General features: G+C 35.6%; 3 protein-coding genes across 8 annotated transcripts; all 3 read right to left on the reverse strand.

Annotated features, from left to right (window-relative positions):
* Nucleotides 1-1029: 1029 nt before the first annotated feature.
* Nucleotides 1030-7157, reverse strand: LOC149492939 (uncharacterized). 6 transcript variants are annotated; one of them, XM_089715641.1, is made up of 6 exons: nucleotides 6619-7157; nucleotides 5172-5576; nucleotides 4303-4416; nucleotides 3638-4182; nucleotides 2959-3215; nucleotides 1030-1439 (listed from the first exon to the last, which is right to left on the reverse strand). In XM_089715641.1, the coding sequence occupies exons 2-6, from the start codon at nucleotides 5409-5411 to the stop codon at nucleotides 1297-1299; spliced, it is 1299 nt and encodes a 432-aa protein (XP_089571767.1). In that variant the 5' UTR covers nucleotides 5412-5576; nucleotides 6619-7157; the 3' UTR covers nucleotides 1030-1296. The 6 variants fall into 6 exon arrangements, with proteins under 6 accessions (XP_089571767.1, XP_089571769.1, XP_089571771.1 ...); XM_089715643.1 differs by having other exon boundaries at nucleotides 2959-3197; nucleotides 6619-7156; XM_089715645.1 differs by having other exon boundaries at nucleotides 1030-1426; nucleotides 6619-7150.
* A 306-nt stretch (nucleotides 7158-7463) lies between these two features.
* Nucleotides 7464-13244, reverse strand: LOC105648715 (transducin family protein / WD-40 repeat family protein). Its single transcript, XM_012235189.4, has 7 exons — nucleotides 12902-13244; nucleotides 11966-12344; nucleotides 11613-11781; nucleotides 10748-10792; nucleotides 9067-9232; nucleotides 8500-8867; nucleotides 7464-8109 (listed from the first exon to the last, which is right to left on the reverse strand). Exons 1-7 carry the CDS (start codon nucleotides 13124-13126, stop codon nucleotides 7791-7793), a joined length of 1671 nt encoding a protein of 556 aa, XP_012090579.1. The 5' UTR covers nucleotides 13127-13244; the 3' UTR covers nucleotides 7464-7790.
* Nucleotides 13245-13665: 421 nt separating this feature from the next.
* On the reverse strand, nucleotides 13666-16602 carry APO3 (APO RNA-binding protein (DUF794)). The gene is made up of 2 exons (XM_012235190.4): nucleotides 14839-16602; nucleotides 13666-14716 (listed from the first exon to the last, which is right to left on the reverse strand). Exons 1-2 carry the CDS (start codon nucleotides 15219-15221, stop codon nucleotides 13855-13857), a joined length of 1245 nt encoding a protein of 414 aa, XP_012090580.1. The 5' UTR covers nucleotides 15222-16602; the 3' UTR covers nucleotides 13666-13854.
* Between the last annotated feature and the right edge of the window lie 616 nt (nucleotides 16603-17218).

Raw genomic sequence — 17218 nt, forward strand, 5'->3', positions numbered from 1 at the left:
GGACTTATGACCGATTAACGCGCTTCAACGACTTGAAGTTTGACTGACTAATGAAAGACAGAAATTGGCTCCGACGATTGCTCGGTAAATAGCCGACGGCGTGAAATGGACCGATTGGCAATTGGCGATTGGTAAATTTTTACTATTACTATTGATGTGAGAGATTTAAGTTAAATATACATATTTATAATTAAATTAAATGTAATAATTTTATTAGTGTTGTTTTTATTTAATATCTTTATTTTAATAAAAATATAAAAAAATATATAGCATACCATAAATATAATGGGTATTTATTATTTATTTTTGTGAAATTAATATTTCAATGATATTTTGGTAAATAAATGCAAATAGATTTTCAATTATAAATTTATTTCATACATGATTATGCAGAATTTAATTGAATTACACGTTTTAAATTATTCATACTAAACATAAAAATTCATTAACACTAGAATTTATTTCCAAATAAATTTTATATTTTAAATTCATTTATAGAAATGAAATCCTGACCTAATCAATCTTCCCAAACAGATGCTATCTTAATCTAAAATAGGTATATTTGTGATAGAAAATTATTTAAGTTTATTAGTTAAAATATAAATTTTCAAAGTTCTAGTATAAGATTTAATTAAAATTAAGAGGTGCAAATTTTTTTTTTTTTTTTTTTTTTTGAGAAGGTTAAAAATTAATTTAACATGAAGCTTATGGTTTCCAAAGGAAATTACTCAATTTGTGTTATTTTATACCTAAGTGGGCCATTAAAATAGTTAACTATAATGTCTATTGTAAAAAAGAAAAAAAAAAGTAATGGGAAAAACTCAATTTGTCAATACAATAATCTTTGCAACTTATTTTAAAATGACTTCACCTTTTCCAGGTCTTTAAAATATAGATAGAAAAGCAGAGACTCTTATTACAATAGGAAGTTCAAAACCATCCATTAAAATCATAAATTAAATATTAATCACATGTCTTGATTCATAATAGGTGCAATTAGTGGAACCCTCACCTGAAAACTGTACCAAATCACCAATATTTAATCATTTTATTCATCAAACTTAGGATTCCGATTCCATAACTAGCGAGAAGACTGTTAATTATTATTTAAATATCATTCTCGATTTAGACATAAAAATATACGAGTAAACAAAAAAAAAAAAAACTATTTAACCCTGCATCTCCCCTTCTCAGTAACCGGAAACTAAAATGAAGAAAAATTCTTCACAAGCAGACATGACATAGTTTTATTTATTTATTTATTTTTTAATTAACATATTTCATGCATGGAATATCTCATATTAAATATAGGTTCTGAGAAAAGTTAACGTATGTATTCTTTTCCCCTACATTTACAGTGACTGGTTCAATAGCTCGAACAGATAACTTCCAAGTCACACCAAAAAACCCACGCCGCACACATTGCCTGCGTGTTGGACCTTAAAATAGGAGATGTATATCAATGAGTTACAACTCAAAGCCTTCAAAATTATGAGATTTCATATTTAAGTCTCATGATTAATTAAAAAGAAGAGAGGAGAGAATAATAGCAATGGCATGTACAGTGTCCACTACTACATCTCTTTTGCAAGCTCATGATAAAATGTAAAGCGTAAACGATAATCATATTGTTGGAACAACAAATAGACAACAAAAATGAACCCTCCGCTGTACTTAGTGTTAAGACAATAGGTTTGCGGCTATGTCAAGTAAAATAATTTGAGGCCACACCCCAAAATAAAAGGCTATATCAATAGGTTCTAATTTGTTGGCAGCTAATTTGGACAATTAGGATACAAGACAATGATGAGGTGCAATGCATGACTTTTGTTCTTCTTTGTGGTTTTCTATGAGCACGAGTAAAGGGCAAGTTAAAATGTTTTAGCATGCAAGCATTTGCCGCTGGAAGTCAATGAGAATGAGGTTGTGCTTGCTAAGAGGCAAGCATTAGGGAGATGGACAACAAATTGAAATTGGGGCCACAAGCTAAGCCAACAATGAAGTTCCTGTTTACTTTTTCTCAATCTAAATTAAATTTTAAATATGGAAAAGGAGGGAGACAGCAGACATGACAAGATACAGCTAAAGCATCTGTGAGAGATAGGGTGTCCAAATCAGTATCATGCTAACTACTAATACCCTAAAAGCATAACATAATAACTTGACCCCATTTGCCATTTAACAACAATAATATTGCATGGTGGGATAAATGGATGGATTAATTCTTCAGTCAGAAGCATTGCCCACGGCATATATGGCCCACTTATTATCTAATCATAACTTCAAATCTAGTGAGGAAATATCATTCAGATATAAGCCCCTGCAATATTCTTGCACTGATCAGCAAATCAAGTGAACAGGTAATGCAGGTTAAGGTTGTTTGACGTTTCCAAAATTGTCAGAGTCAATGAGCACAAAGGTCAGGAGTCAACCACTAGAAGTTACACTGACTGGCTTAAGGTCATTAACTTCATGTTGGATTAGAACATTATCTCATTTCCTATCTCATTTTTGGCTTCTAGTGGAAAGAAGGCCAAATAAATCTTGACGCACTAATTTGAAGTCAAGTCCTTAAAGAGACCAAAGTCTTCCATCTTCACCTAGGAGAAGAAAATGGCTTGTGTCAAGCTGAGTCAGTATCTTGGTCAAGGTCCATTAATGTACTGTAGAGATTTTCAGTTTCAAAAACCACAATTGGGCCACTAATATATTTACTTGCTAGAAATTGCTACATAGTTCCTAGGTATAAACATCAACTCCCATGAATATGGAAATTTACAATAGGGGGCTGGGGGCACAATAAGCTATCTAATGTTAAAGGTAGGGAGGAGTTCTTTAGTTTCACTGTTTGGTAGAGTAATGAAATTAAAGTAGATGTAACTGGCAAAATCATATTCCAGGAAATTGAGGGCCTGGTCAAAACTCAACTTGTAAGATAATGCGTCGAAGTGACCTCACCATGTGAATATGAAGGAAGAATAGGAATATTCCCTATTGCCTGTCCAGACATTGATGCTTGGGTGTCCAATTGCACATGTTGTACAGTATGTGCAGTTGCAGGCAAGTTGAGACCATAGTTCTGAACAGTGTTTTCCTGATGCATTATAAATCCTTGCTTCCTCTGGGACAATTGATTATGTGTATTTGTAGAGCCAAGGTATTGATTGTTATAAAAGGTCTCTCCACCAGGCCCATGCCTGCCATAACTGGAAATACTAAAAAATCACTTTCATATAAAAAGGTTCCATAAAAACAAATGAAAAAGAAAAGAAATGCATTTTACGTGACATGCTATTCTGAAAACTAAGCAAGCAGGTAAAGATTCAAAAGATTTCCTCGTACAGAATTACGTAGAGAATGAAAGCATTAGAATACTTTGCTTAGATACTGATTGCTTAGCTTTTCATTCATTAACTTAAACTTCAGAAATTCATATGCATCCTGAAACATCAAATGTATTACTTTGAAATGCCTACAATGTGAAGGCCCCGCAACTATGATCAATTCTCAGTGTAATTTATCAAACAAAAATACATCTTATAGAATCCATTATCAAAACTGATTTGATCCTCAAACTAGTATGCTTGGTTGCAAGATACAAAATTTAACTTCCCTATTTAATATGGGGACAAAATACCTGTAGTATGGGTTCCCTTGCAAATATGCTTGTTGAGCGTCTGGGAAGTAATATGAGGCAGTTGGAACTGGTAGAGTTTGTGGCTCCATAGTATGATGGCCATAGCCCATGTTCCTCTTGGCTCCATATGAAGCAGGTTGTGTTGGTAAGACCCTCTGGTCAGTATGATGACTCACTGAAGCTTGTGGGGCATGATGATGCTGCATCATAGCAACATATGGATCTTCCATACACAGTGTTGGAGCTAGCAGAGATTGTAGTTTCATTGATAGATGTTCCTGTCTTGAGGATCCAGAACAAGGATATTGTGGGCCTTGCAACGTCAATGGAGCATGTTGAGACTCCAAGAATGATGGGTTATGACCAAGTTGCATCCCAGCTACGTATGGAGCATTTCGTGAAGGGAGAGTTCCTTGGGGCTGAAACCGATTCTCTATGGATGGAAGCGGTATTGCCAACGGCATGGATACACTAGGCAATTTAGGAGGAACAGGTGTTGCTCCAGATGGAAAAAGTGGACGAAACAACGACAAGAGACTCCTTACCTGCACAACAACAGCAAATGCTATTAGATTAAAAGGTACAACAAATAAATAACAGAAGACATCCCTACCAATAATGATAAAATTCAATTACATGTGATCACACTTGATAATGCAACTTACTTGCTGGTCATCTAGTTCCTGTTTAAATTTTCCCTTACGGTAATTATCTTGGATAGCATGTCTGAAGTAGCTCTCAGGCAAAGGGAAATAATCCTTGCAAATTCTGAAGCTCACCTGAGCAAAGGGTCAAAAGGAAAATGGTCAAGAGACTTAAAATCCATTCAAGTGGATTGCAAAGAGATGTGTACTCCAACCTAACTGAAATGGGGAAACAGAAAAAGAAAAGATAGAAATATCAAGCAGGAAAGAATCTCTAAATGATAATAAAATAAATTGACTGCCTTTTTTTATTTGGCACAACGGTATTAAAATATAGAATAAAAAACAACCTTTAAGCGGCATTTCTAGAAAGACACCAACCTCCAAGATGTAAAGTCATTCTAGCTAGCCACTATTCTTATGATAAGATCCTTTTATTACCTTAAGTTCATTGTCACACAAATGGCAACAGGTCAGTCTCCCAAACAAATTCATCCCATGCAGTCCCAGAACAAAGTCCCAACAGGATATTGCAAGCCAGATGATAAAGCCTGAAGCCTCATATTGGCACAGTACCAAATACACATAACACATACTGTTTAACAACCAATTTTATGTTCATAGAACCCTGCTTTGCATCTTTGAAGAGCCCATCACTGGGTTAATGCTTTTTAATTTCTAAAGGAGTTGCCTGTGCAAAAAAGGGAAAAAAAAAAAAGAAGATAGAAATTGAACTCTACAAGTGTATCATCGTAATGTACCAGCATGATGCCTCAAGCACTTTTAGAAATCATTAAGTGTGGAAGTTGAAAGGTAATTGTTTTTCTTATGCTTAGATCTTAAACAACAACAGCTCACAGTTTTATATGTGCACTAAAAATAAATAATACCTGAGCAGGAAACTTTCCACCAAAAGCAGAAGGTTCCAAGTTCAGCTTTCCAACAGAGTTTGCTTCATATGGACCATAGAGAAGCTTCAGTTCAAAGTCAAAAAGAAAAAGCCTCATCCCTGGTTTGATCTTCTCTACAACTTCCTTTTGTCCCTCCGGAAGCCCAAAAACACGGTACATGTAACACTCTGGCTTTGTTTTTCCATTACACAAAAATATAAAACCAGAAAGTTTGTCCATAGCTTATATTCTTCCAGTGCATTCACACCACACTGGCATGAAAATCAGGAACTGGGGCACACAAACGTTTAGACCGAAGAGAATGAATCTTCTTATCTTCAGTCTATACCGTTTGTTTGGCAATTAGGGGGCTTGCAACCTTCCATTTCTCATTGTTGGATGAAACTGTCAATATTATGAAAACCAGGAATCAGTAAGGCGAACATAAGCAGAATAAAGTTAATAAACAAAATGATTAGGGAGGAAAAGACGTGAAACTATGACCAGGAAAGGTTGAGAGAATATGAATTCTCACAAGTAAGTAGGAAAAATAAAAAGAATCCTTAAACACAATGACCACTTAAAATAATTATTACTGCTGATAAGCAAGCAAACTATCTAGAAGCTGCCCTTAGCAGGCTGCAAGGATGAAGAAGAAATCAGCACAAGGGGAAAAAAAAGATCATACAGACTCCAAGAGCTTCTCATACAGCAGAATTAAGAGTCTATTTTCTCCAGCAGACCTATCATCCTCCACAAACAAACACAAGCCCACATTTTTTTCTCTTCACTAAACAACTCCTTAATCTTTGATTGACGAGCTTCACCATGTAAACCATGTTTTTAGCACATCAGAATGGTTTATACATTTTTGGATTCTGCAATCTAGCTAGCCAATTGCTAGATGCATTACCAAAAATAATCAAAATAATGTCATGCAACTACACAAATCAGCATGCAAGAAAGAGAAAGAAAGTGATAATTTTATGCTTTTGTTGCACCAATTCATAAAACAAATGGGAAAGCGTTTCATGCTGCAAAGCAGTTGGCCATCTTAACAGAAATTTTATGTTGCCCTAGATTGTTAAAGCAGATGAAAAGAGCAGGAAATCTACATACTGCAGAAGCACCCCTGTGTTGTACTCCATATTATAATTGTGAAACCAATCAAACACCCTATATTATATAGCAAACGACAAGCATTCCTCAAGTTTATTTTAAACAATGCGCAATAAACCCCTGCCCAGTGCTTCCGTTTCAATTTTCCCCTTTTTTTGGCTAAATAGGTGGACTAAAGGCACCAATCAATCGAGTTCAAAAAGGCAATTCATCAAACGACGCACTGCAAAAAATATCTCACCATCTTTGCAGGAAGAGAACGAGAATACAAGCAAAAATTTAGAATGGTAGAAAATATAAGCAACAAACTAAGGGCAAAAGGAATTACCTGAGGCTGAAGGAGAAGCTTTCAGGTTCGCGACTGTGCAGTAACGGTTTAAGCGCGAAGGAAATGGGTGAAAAGGAGCGTGGTTTAATAAACTAGAACGAAACAACCAAACCTATATATGAATGTCGTTTCTTAAAGCGACAATTTTTTTTTTTTTTTTTCAAAGGGGATAGGTCACTGTTAATACTTGTAGGAAAAAGTAAACGTGCCTCGTTCGCACGTTTCCGTCATTCATGTCGTACAAAAAATTCAAGTCCGATGCCCCCTGGAAACGACCCACGACTTTGCTCAAGATAAAACGTCGTTTGCTATCTGTACTTTCCGTTCCTTCTTTAAAAAGAACTTATTTCTTCTTAAAAAATGACGTCATTTAACGTCGTTCGTCGCTCCAGTTTTCTGGCCCTCTTTTTAAACGGCCTTTTAACGTGCGTTAGAGATCATTGCTTTCCTGTTTCTTTCGCTTCAAGTTTTAAGAATGGACCACTACTTTAGGCATTAGTAAAATCTCAGTTTTGGCGATTACTTTAAATGCAAATATGAAGTATAAATACAACTGGTAATTTTTTCATCAATTTGAACTTAATTGTTTCATATTTATACTGAATATTTGTAACTAGTTATATCATAAGAAGGCTTGATAGGACAAAATAAAAGTTAGAGATTCAGGAAATCATACGTGGGTTCTGTTAGAGAGAGAATAAGCAATTTAGAGAGAGTAGCAAAGGATCGAGGAAATACTTTCAAAGCAGGCCCAGTATCAAGCTATTCTTGTTTCTGCACGGTATATGTGCAAGGAACATGTTCCATGAGATTGAGATTGCGTATCTTTTCTTCCAAAAGAAAAGTAAAAATGTCTATATTTTTTTCCAAAAGAAAAGTAAAATACATCTAGCACTACAGTAAACTAAGTTTCAATTGCCTGTCAAATCATGTGGCAACCTAGAATAGCTATCCACAATAACAACTAACATCTATCCCTTTTGAACTATTTGTTCATTCTCAAAAATTTCTGTAACCTTATCCTACACCCAAAAGGTAAAATTTGAAAGACTAGCCCAATCATGCTCCCGGCTGCTGTTCTTAAAGCCCAACTTTCTCAAAAGGAGGCGCATCAAAGAAAAAATACGTAATGAAAGAAATTGCCTTAAGGTTCCAAAATGCTGGCAAAGCTTTCATGTGATCTTGTGCAACCCAATGTGCAGATCAGAAGATATAGAAATCATAAGTGGGAGAGAGTAATGCCAGACTGCTTTAAAAACCCGTTTCTGATGAGCTCTTATAGATTGGGATGGCTTATTGGAATTATACCTGATATCAAACACATGAATCACAGGGTCTACTGAACCAGATGTCAGATACAAACCATCAGGAGACCATGCCTGATTGATCAAAGCCGATTGAGAGTCGCTGCTTTCTTGCTTAAACCCAAAAGAATGAAGCTCTGTCTGCCTAAGTCTAATATCAAACAATCTCAGCTGCTTCTCAGGGGTCCTGCACATGACACTTCTTAGGTTAGAACTTCCGAGTGACAGACAAAAACCAGAAAACTGTAACAGAGGAAAGCTCTCTCTTGGAAAGATGGACATAAATAAAGATGGAAATAAATTTCATTCATGAATCTGCAATCTCTAAGATAATTTATGTGTTGCGTGCTTTGGATTACTTAGAGACCAAACATAACTCCCAAATTTTACCATCTTAAAATGGCATCAGTTTCCAAATCTAAAGCTAACATGCCTTATTAAAACACCAGATGGAAGAGCAGCCAGTGTGTTAATTACGTAGATTTCTGAAAGAACTAGCAAGGCCGAACATTAATCAGCAAATTAGTCAAAGATGGTACAGCTGCACAAGTCAAAAAAACAATGAGGATGAACTCACCCTGTTTGGACCATGAATAGATTGAAATCGCATGGGTTTGGCAGAACACTCATACATTTGTTATCTAATTGGTGCTTGAAGTCAGCTCTTCCTACTTGAACATCAAACCCTATAATTCTCTTGTCTGCACCAGCAGACAGTACAATATGTTTTTGCTGCAACCCAGCAACTCCCATGACAGCTGAAGAATGCATATTTCTGTGCAATGCCTTTGGCTTCCATGAGATGTCATCTTTCTCATTCCATAGTATAACAGCGTGATCACTGCCACCAGTGGCAAAACAGGCATTGTCCCAGGGCGTGAAAACTATGCTGTTAATAATGCCCTTAAGATGAGGCTTATCCTCTAAGTAAGTTACACGGGCCTTCTGCCAAAGCAAATACATAGAAAGAATTCATTAAACTGAAAATGAAGCCTATTTAGATGGATGTAGAATGGTCAAATTTTTATAATTGCTTGAATCGAGGATATGTCAACTCCATCATTGTACAAGAAGTTATTGAACACAATTTACAAATGCCACTAGCATATTTATTCAGAAATAAAATCTCAGCCAGGATCCATACCCCTTGCGTTTTATTCAAATTTAGGATTGATATCTGAGAATCCCCACCATCAGCACTGTAAACAGAGAATAAGCTGTTTCCTGATGGGTGCCAAACAATATCTTCAGGCCATCGCCTATGCTTTGAAGACATGCAATCAGTAGAACTAAGAAGAGAGGCACCTGATCTGCAATTTATGTGAAAAACAAAAATGGGAAATGAGAATCTCTGCATCACAAAACTGCAAAATTACTAAACATCGAAAGGCTTCAAATGCATGCAGAAAGTGATTCATACTTATCAGACTGATAGAGTGCATGTAGAATTATAGATGCATTAGACGCAAATGAAAAATCGGTGTTTACTTTAAGCTTTTAAATGGCATTTACAAAGCCCTCGTTAGAATTAGGAAAACTAAAAACAGAGAGGAAAGGAAAGGAAAGTTAGCATGTTTTTTTGGGTAGGAATGTAATTATGAACATCCTTTCTTTACCTTGCACACTGCAGCAATTATGTGCTTCCTCTTGTTTAGCATGTACATAACAGCAATATTTTTAACATACTATTTTCACTCCCTAGCTCTAAGAATATAAATCAATTGTGAAAGATACTGCAATCTGGTCACTAGGTAATGTATGCATGTCTGAGCCAAACTGAGGCTTCCATTGCTGAAATCCATAAATATGCTTGTCTAGTTGACAGAAATCAATATTATGCCACGAGTTCCTCTCTATAACCAATCACCCACTGTCAACAAAGAGACAAATAGCACAACGATAATGAAGTGTCCCAAAGATGCAAAAAAAGCTTGAGAAGAATTGGAAATTTATTCGTTGTGTTTCACCTAAACAGAAAAAACAACTATTCAGAATTTTAGGATAGATAGTAGCCTACAAAAGAAAATTTTAAAATGGTTGATCCTAGCACTAGCTTCTGTTAAGGAAGCTTTTCTTCACAAGTTATAATTGATCTAGACTAGTACACTGAAACTATAGACAAATAGAGCAGAGGCTTGTATAATTATGAAATTCATCATAAAACTGGGTTCTTGAAAGGGATGAAGATTTCTTCATTGAGTGAGTTCCTTTAACAGAAAAGTGGAGAAAACCAATTGGTCATCAATTCAAGCACCAATAGATCATATCACTGAAAACCAAATCAACCAAACTCTGAATAGTAAAACATTAACTAGCAATCAGAAAAGAAAAGGTCCACAAGAGTGGTGCAGACTTGGATTCAACTCATATTCCTTTATTCAACCTCCTAAAACATGTAAGCAAACCTAGCAAATTTATTGGCCAAACATCACTCAAAATTCCACTAGTTTACTTATCACGTTATTCAGAATCCAGATAACTAGGAAAGAGTTGAGCATGGAGTACATATTTCTCTATAAGTTAACTAACTGGAAAGTAAATGTGCTTTTTCACTAATATGCATATCCATCTGTCAAGCAATTATATGGGCTTCTACAGGAAAATGTACATGAAGTCTGTTCTACTTGAACTCAGATATGAAATAGGGTAATGCATTCAGGTGTCAGGTTACCCCGATTTCCAATTTATAGATTTCCCATAAATTCAAGGTATCAAAGGTTACCTATCCAAGTATCCTTATCCAATTGCTATTTTAAGGGGAAACAAAAGAGAAATAAAAAAACCAAAGTAACTATGCATAAACCACAACCAAATTTCACACTTACCCTCGAGATTGAACTTCCCATAAGTGGATCATTCCATCCAAAGCACTGTATATATTCCAAAACAATAGAAGTCAATGTAGATACATGAGAATAAGAAAAGTAAAAACCAGAAAAGTTTATTGTTCACATTCATATAGCAAACATTATAAGCTGAAAAGGCATTCAGTAACAGGAAAACATCCATGATCCTGAGGTAAATTACCCCTCCTTAAACCACAAGCAGTTATGTATATTCTTCCTATTACTATAAAGCTTCTAAAAGAAACAAAACTCCATTTCAAGTTCAAACATGAGTGCAAGTGCACTTGATGAGTTACAATTAACCTAAGATTTCAGTAATTCAAAGACAAATGAATTTGAATATCACAAACATATATTTCCATATCCATTTAAAATTCTAATACATCTCCTCGTTCCCCTTTTCACCTCAATAGAATAGCAGAATGTGAACAGACATGTAACACTAACAAAGATCATCAACTTCTCCACTGAATTATGATGCACTTCTCAGAGTCTTGCTGACTCATTTCACCTTTCTGACAACCATCATTGCCTAGTGCTTTATAGTTCTATAAGTTCAGAACTAAAAGAATAATTGTATACATATTTTCCACTGGACGTTGGACAGCATGTGGTTATGTGGAAAGTGATATCAAAGTCACAGAAAGTGAAAGGATACAAAAAATATGGAAATGGAGTCAATATTTTCTTTTCCTTTTCTGTTATTTGGTTGGTAGTTACCTAGAAATACAAAGTGAGAACAACAAATTCACAGGTCTTCAATAATGTCACAACAACATAAATTCCACTTATTTATAGTTTCTTTTTCTCTCTCACATATTACTCAGGTCGTGTGGTAAATCACCTGGTCACAAAAAGCTTATCATTTACCGGACAAAGTGCAAGACTTCTCAACTTTCTCTTGTGCTGACTAGGGATGTGATTGTTTGTATAGCAGCGGATTGTGCATGGTGAAGTGCTACTGCGTAGCAATGGGATCAGTTCCTTGTGTTCTTTCTGTATTTCTTTCGGTTCTGAAAAAATATACAGAAAATTTTAGTGAATCTTGGAAACAACAAATTCGAGACATTTAACAGAGTACCTGTGATGCCAAATGCCACAATGCAATTCCATATATATGACACCACCAGTATCCAAAAAGAAAAAAAACCAGATTCATGAAATAAAAACAGACCATACATCCAATGACAGTATTACCATGCTTCCTTTTTGTTCCCCTTTCTTCAACATCAGGAGAACTTCTGTAAGACTTTTCTGCTTTTACTTTTGAAATGTGGATGGAAGGACTTGACTGTGTGCTAGAGACACCAGAAGCTTTGGCAACAGACCCTGATGATTTTATAGGTTGGAAGATCTTCGGACTTGCAGCAGGAATTAAAAGTTCTGTTCTGGATTGAGATTGGTTCTCAGAAGAACATTCAGTAACATGGATAGGGCTGATTGATCTACTTCCCTCCATCTTCAAACTTTTAGTCCCATTTCCTTGAGAAGCTTTAGATGACATTGAATTGCTTTTTCCACGTAGGCGAGCCAATCGAGCTTCTGTATCTTCCAACCTCTTCTCTGCTTCCTGGAGCTGCAACCATTTCCAAAGGAATAATAAGTAGCCAATAATTTCCTCAAAAATTATGCAGATTTTGCCATGTTAATTCATTAAACTTCATAAACTAGCACCGGCGTACACCCTCCATAACAATATCTTCTGTTTTTTTTTCATTAATCAACATAACAAAATTAGTTGAAAAAACAGTTTCACTGTAACATATCATCCTTATCAGATATCAAAATTTAGTACAAAGGGCCACGTAGAGGGAAACTGTCTCAAAGGCATCAACGTAAACTTAATTATGAACAAAGCAGAATGAAAATAAAGGATTCATATAGCCTACCCAACTAGTTTGGGATTAAGACTTAGTTGTTATTGTTGTTATATTGATTTAACTTAACATTGATAGTATATATGATATTAATCGAGTTATTGAATTATAAAGCTACTCTTGCTGACTTATTAACATAAGAATATAGTAGCGATCGCATTATAATAGCAGCATTGCAAAAACCCCAAAATGTAATTGCAGACTCCATTAAATGCCAAAGCGCAATACCACCATAAAGGTTAGAAAAGAAAACAACCTGAGATTTGTAATAGGAGATACGTTTCTTGAGATGTTCTACTTCTTTAGTACGGTGCTCGATCAAGGCAACCAAAGCCTCCTCTTGCTCTTCTCTGCTCGTACCTTCTTCACCTTCTCCTCCGTTCTCTTGTTCAGCCATAGACTTGGCGTTTTCGACTAACTCTTCCCCGTCGCCGTCTTGCTCTACTTTAGGCTTTTTGAAAATCGGAGGAGCCGCGCTCATAAATCGCTCCTTTCTCTCTGGAAAAACTGAAATTCTTCGTGTTTGCTTTTGTACAGTAGCTTTTTGCTTTTGCTCGGCTAGCGCGAGAGAAATGACGGAGTTTGAAACTATATAGTAGTGGGCACGTGGCAGAGGAAACCCAATCGTGGTTTTTTATTTCCAGTGAGAGAAAATAACAATAGGCCAATGATAAAATTTTTAGCCTTCGTATCTAAATCTTTGGAGAAAAACAGATACCGATCTTCCAATATGGCTTGACAAAATATATTTTCTCATATAAAAGAACAGAAAAATAATCAAATTTCTATCAAAAATAAGATATTATATATATTTTTATATTTTATTAGGGGGTTTTTGATAAAATTTTTTTTATTTAAATTAATATAAGTAATAAGTTTTACCAAATTATTTTGTAAAATATATCAGGATGAAATGGAAAAAAAAAATTTATAGTTCCATGACTCCAGCAAGAATAAAGAACAGAAAAAATAATAATAAATCAATTAAAAAAAGATTTTTATTTTTTGATACGTTTAGAATGAATTCGAATTACAATAAATTTTATTAATTTAGAGATTACTAAAATTTACATCACAGAAATTAATCCAACAAATTTTTATTAGATGTGTTTACATGGCGTATACAAGTATTTAAACACAAAATTTCTTCGTCCACAGCTTGTTTAAGCTTTGAAATACATGGGCATTTTACCAACATAAAACAGCATTTCAGGCAACAAGATCAACTTCATCTCTCTCAGGAGGAACAACATCCAATCTCATCATACTCCGATATTGATCTGGAACAGGTGCACCAGCCTGCACGCATAGCTCTATCACAGCCGGAGCCTTGCCATAATACCTCTTCAACTTGTTATCCAAAAGACGACCATTCGGATCTAGAACATGCCAAACGTAATTTGGACCAACAAGATCCTCCATAGTTGCTTCTTGCCAAGCATGTTGACCATCACGAGCCTGGTGCTTGGTTGCCTTGCACATCCTGACCTTATGTCCTTTAGGACCAACCTGAACCTCAGGACAATATCCACAAGTTAACACGGTATATTTATCCATGATCTTCTTAGCTCCTGAAATCATTTCAAACCATAAGTCCATTGTCCCAATGCTTAAAACCTTCAAGTCAGTAAATTTATCATTTGATTCCTTCAAACAATCAGAATCCTTCTCCAACTTGAAATTTGTTGTTACTCCATCAAATTCAGTCCCGAAATTAGATTCTGTACTGCTCATTTGATATTTTTCTACTGCTAGCTCAAAATCTACTATTCTTCCTTCAATAGAATATACAGGCTTTGTCCTCCTCCTTGTAGGGTACTTTTCAAGGTCTACTCCAGCTTGTATACAAAGCTCTACAATGGCAGGGAGTTTAGGGACACTATGCCTCTCATCGTGCCTAACTCTCGGCTTACCCACACGGTCATAGAGATGGAAGCATTTAGGGAAAAAGACTACATCATGCACTCCTCCTCTTCTCCAAACATGAGTACTACTCCTCGAACCACTTCCTGGACCAGTGCATGTTCTAATTTCATGACCAACATGCCCAATATGAACTTCATGGCAGAACCTAAGAGCAACACCATTGAATTAAGGAATCAAATTTCAACTTTCAAGCACAAGAATCGGCAATTTAGTTAATGAAATTAATCCTATAAGTAAAAAACCCTAACCTCAAAATTGAATTGATACCTGCATCGTTGAACCGGAATGACGTTAACAAGCTTAGTCAGACCACAAAGGAGCGATTCTCGAGCTCGATAAACTCGGTGAGCCACCTCGACAAGTTCAGGGACTAATAATCCATTATCAGGTGGATGCTCTAGCATCCGACAAGGCTGGACTTTTCTAGCTTCTTTCTCTTGCTTTGCTCTTCGGATTAACACTTTCATTGGAGTCAGATATGGCTTTCTTTCTGACTTGTCTCTGCGAGGCTTGGGTATGTCTGTGTAGAGAGGATCATCTCTGTGCGACCCTAGGGTTAGAGTTGTTTCAGATGAGAAAAATAGGTTTTGATTAAAACGGGAATGCAGTCTTTTGGAGAAGAAATGGTGAGATAGAATCCTTCTCTGCATTTTTTGCTGGTGGAATAATTGCTGGGACTTCGCTTGATAGAAGAGGTAGAGCCAAATTACCAAAATTTAAGCTGATACCAAGAATAGCACGTTGAATTGGTATTTGGACCAAGAATATGAGAGGAGAGACCTGGGTATTGCTCTCTGCCACCCCGGGGCTCAGTACGCAGGACCTTCTAGTGAGCTAAGGTGTGAGCATCGTGTTCTATCAAAAGGGGCTGATGTCTCCGAAGAGAAAGAGCTTTAGGGCCACTATAGGGCAAGAGGGCTATAGTTCGCATCTCTCAGCAAGTGATTTTTGGGTATAGGCACTCTTATGCTGTCTGAGATGCACTAAGGCTTTGAGCTCTTATACGGTGTGCAGACCCTTATATATATATTGCAAGGTGAGTCCTCCAATCGGATGTTATACAAAGACCCTCAAAATATACATGACGGGTCTAAATTATGAACTCCGTCTAAGCGTCTCTAAGCGTCACACGAATGCCAAAGGCTACGACATTCTGGCACGGTGACATTTGGTATCTCGGTATATAAGAAGACGACACGGCATCAAAAAAAGGAAAGAAACAAAAGTTATGCGATCCCTTCAAGGTTCCGTCTGCTTAATTAGAAACACTATAGGACTATCGCTACAATGGCAGTAGCAGAGTAGCAGAATCTGTGAATACATACCCGAGAGAGCATGTTCTGGATTGTTCGTCAAACTGAAACATCACCATGCACTAACCTCGTAACTTATGCACCACAAAATCTACAATACCCATTTGTCAAAATGAAAACCCATAAGCATTAATACTTCAAAATGAAGTAGCGGGCGAGGTCAAATAGATTCTAACAACTGGGTATATGTTTCACTTCCAAGTAATCCAAAAAAGAAAAAAAAAATGAATCTTCAAAAATGGGGAGTGTTTAAGAACTTTTATCAAACAGAAAGCGAACCAACTGGAAATAACCTAAATAGAGTCAATAAATTGAAGAATCCCACGGTACAAAAGCCCAAATAATCTAGATCAATAAACGAATCAACTTGTTACCGACAAAAAATAGTAAATGAATCAACTCAAAATTGAAAAAAGAAAAAGAAAAAGAAAAAGAAAATAGAGGTATAAAAATAATGAGACTGATATATACGGGACTGATCGATACTACTGGTTTGTAGATAATATAATAGAAATTGAAAGAAGAAGAGACCATCAAAAGAGAAAGGGAGCGCAACTAAGGAAAGAATGAGTTTGTATTTTTACGGTTTGGGTCTCTAATGGCAGGTTTTTGCCCTCTTCTGGCTTTGCTTTAAGGTGTACTGCCATGTAATTTTCTTACAGGGGTGCCATTTTGGTACAAGCTCAGTCAGGTGTTAAGTGATGCTTCATTTTAGCCCATCCATTACACCCGCCTAAACGTAACAGGTAAAACTTATACCATATTCCAATGGGACGGGCACATATTGGACCGAAAAAAAAAAAAAATCAACCCGCTCTACAACTCGAGTCATTGCGACACATATATATATATATATATATATATATATATATATATATATATATATATATATATATATATATATGTGTATGATAAAATACGACCTCCACACAACATCTTCACCTAGTAACCATCTCTAGTTAAATCAATCCAAATTTAATCGTGAAACTCACATTTTAACAATTCTTTTATTATGAATTTTAAAGGTGGAATGTAATTGATTTCAAATTTATTTAGAATATATTTATTTATGTAAAAAATAAGAGATCTCAAGTTCAAATTTTCTCGACATGATGATATTTTGATTTATTGAGCTTCTAATGAATTAAAAAAAAATGTAAAATACAATTGTAATGAACCTTAAAATTTAAGATATTATTACTCATTACTAAGTCAAAATAAAGTAATAAAAAAAGGAACGGAATGAATCCAAGTGAAATCCTTTTAACTTAAAACAATATTTGGCAATGTGCTGCATAATTTCAAAAAATTAAAAAACCTAGTAAATTATTTTA

The sequence above is a fragment of the Jatropha curcas genome, chromosome 10 (assembly GCF_041381405.1).
Source record: "Jatropha curcas cultivar XTBG-Jc1 chromosome 10, XTBG_Jcur_1.0, whole genome shotgun sequence".
NCBI lineage: Eukaryota > Viridiplantae > Streptophyta > Magnoliopsida > Malpighiales > Euphorbiaceae > Jatropha > Jatropha curcas.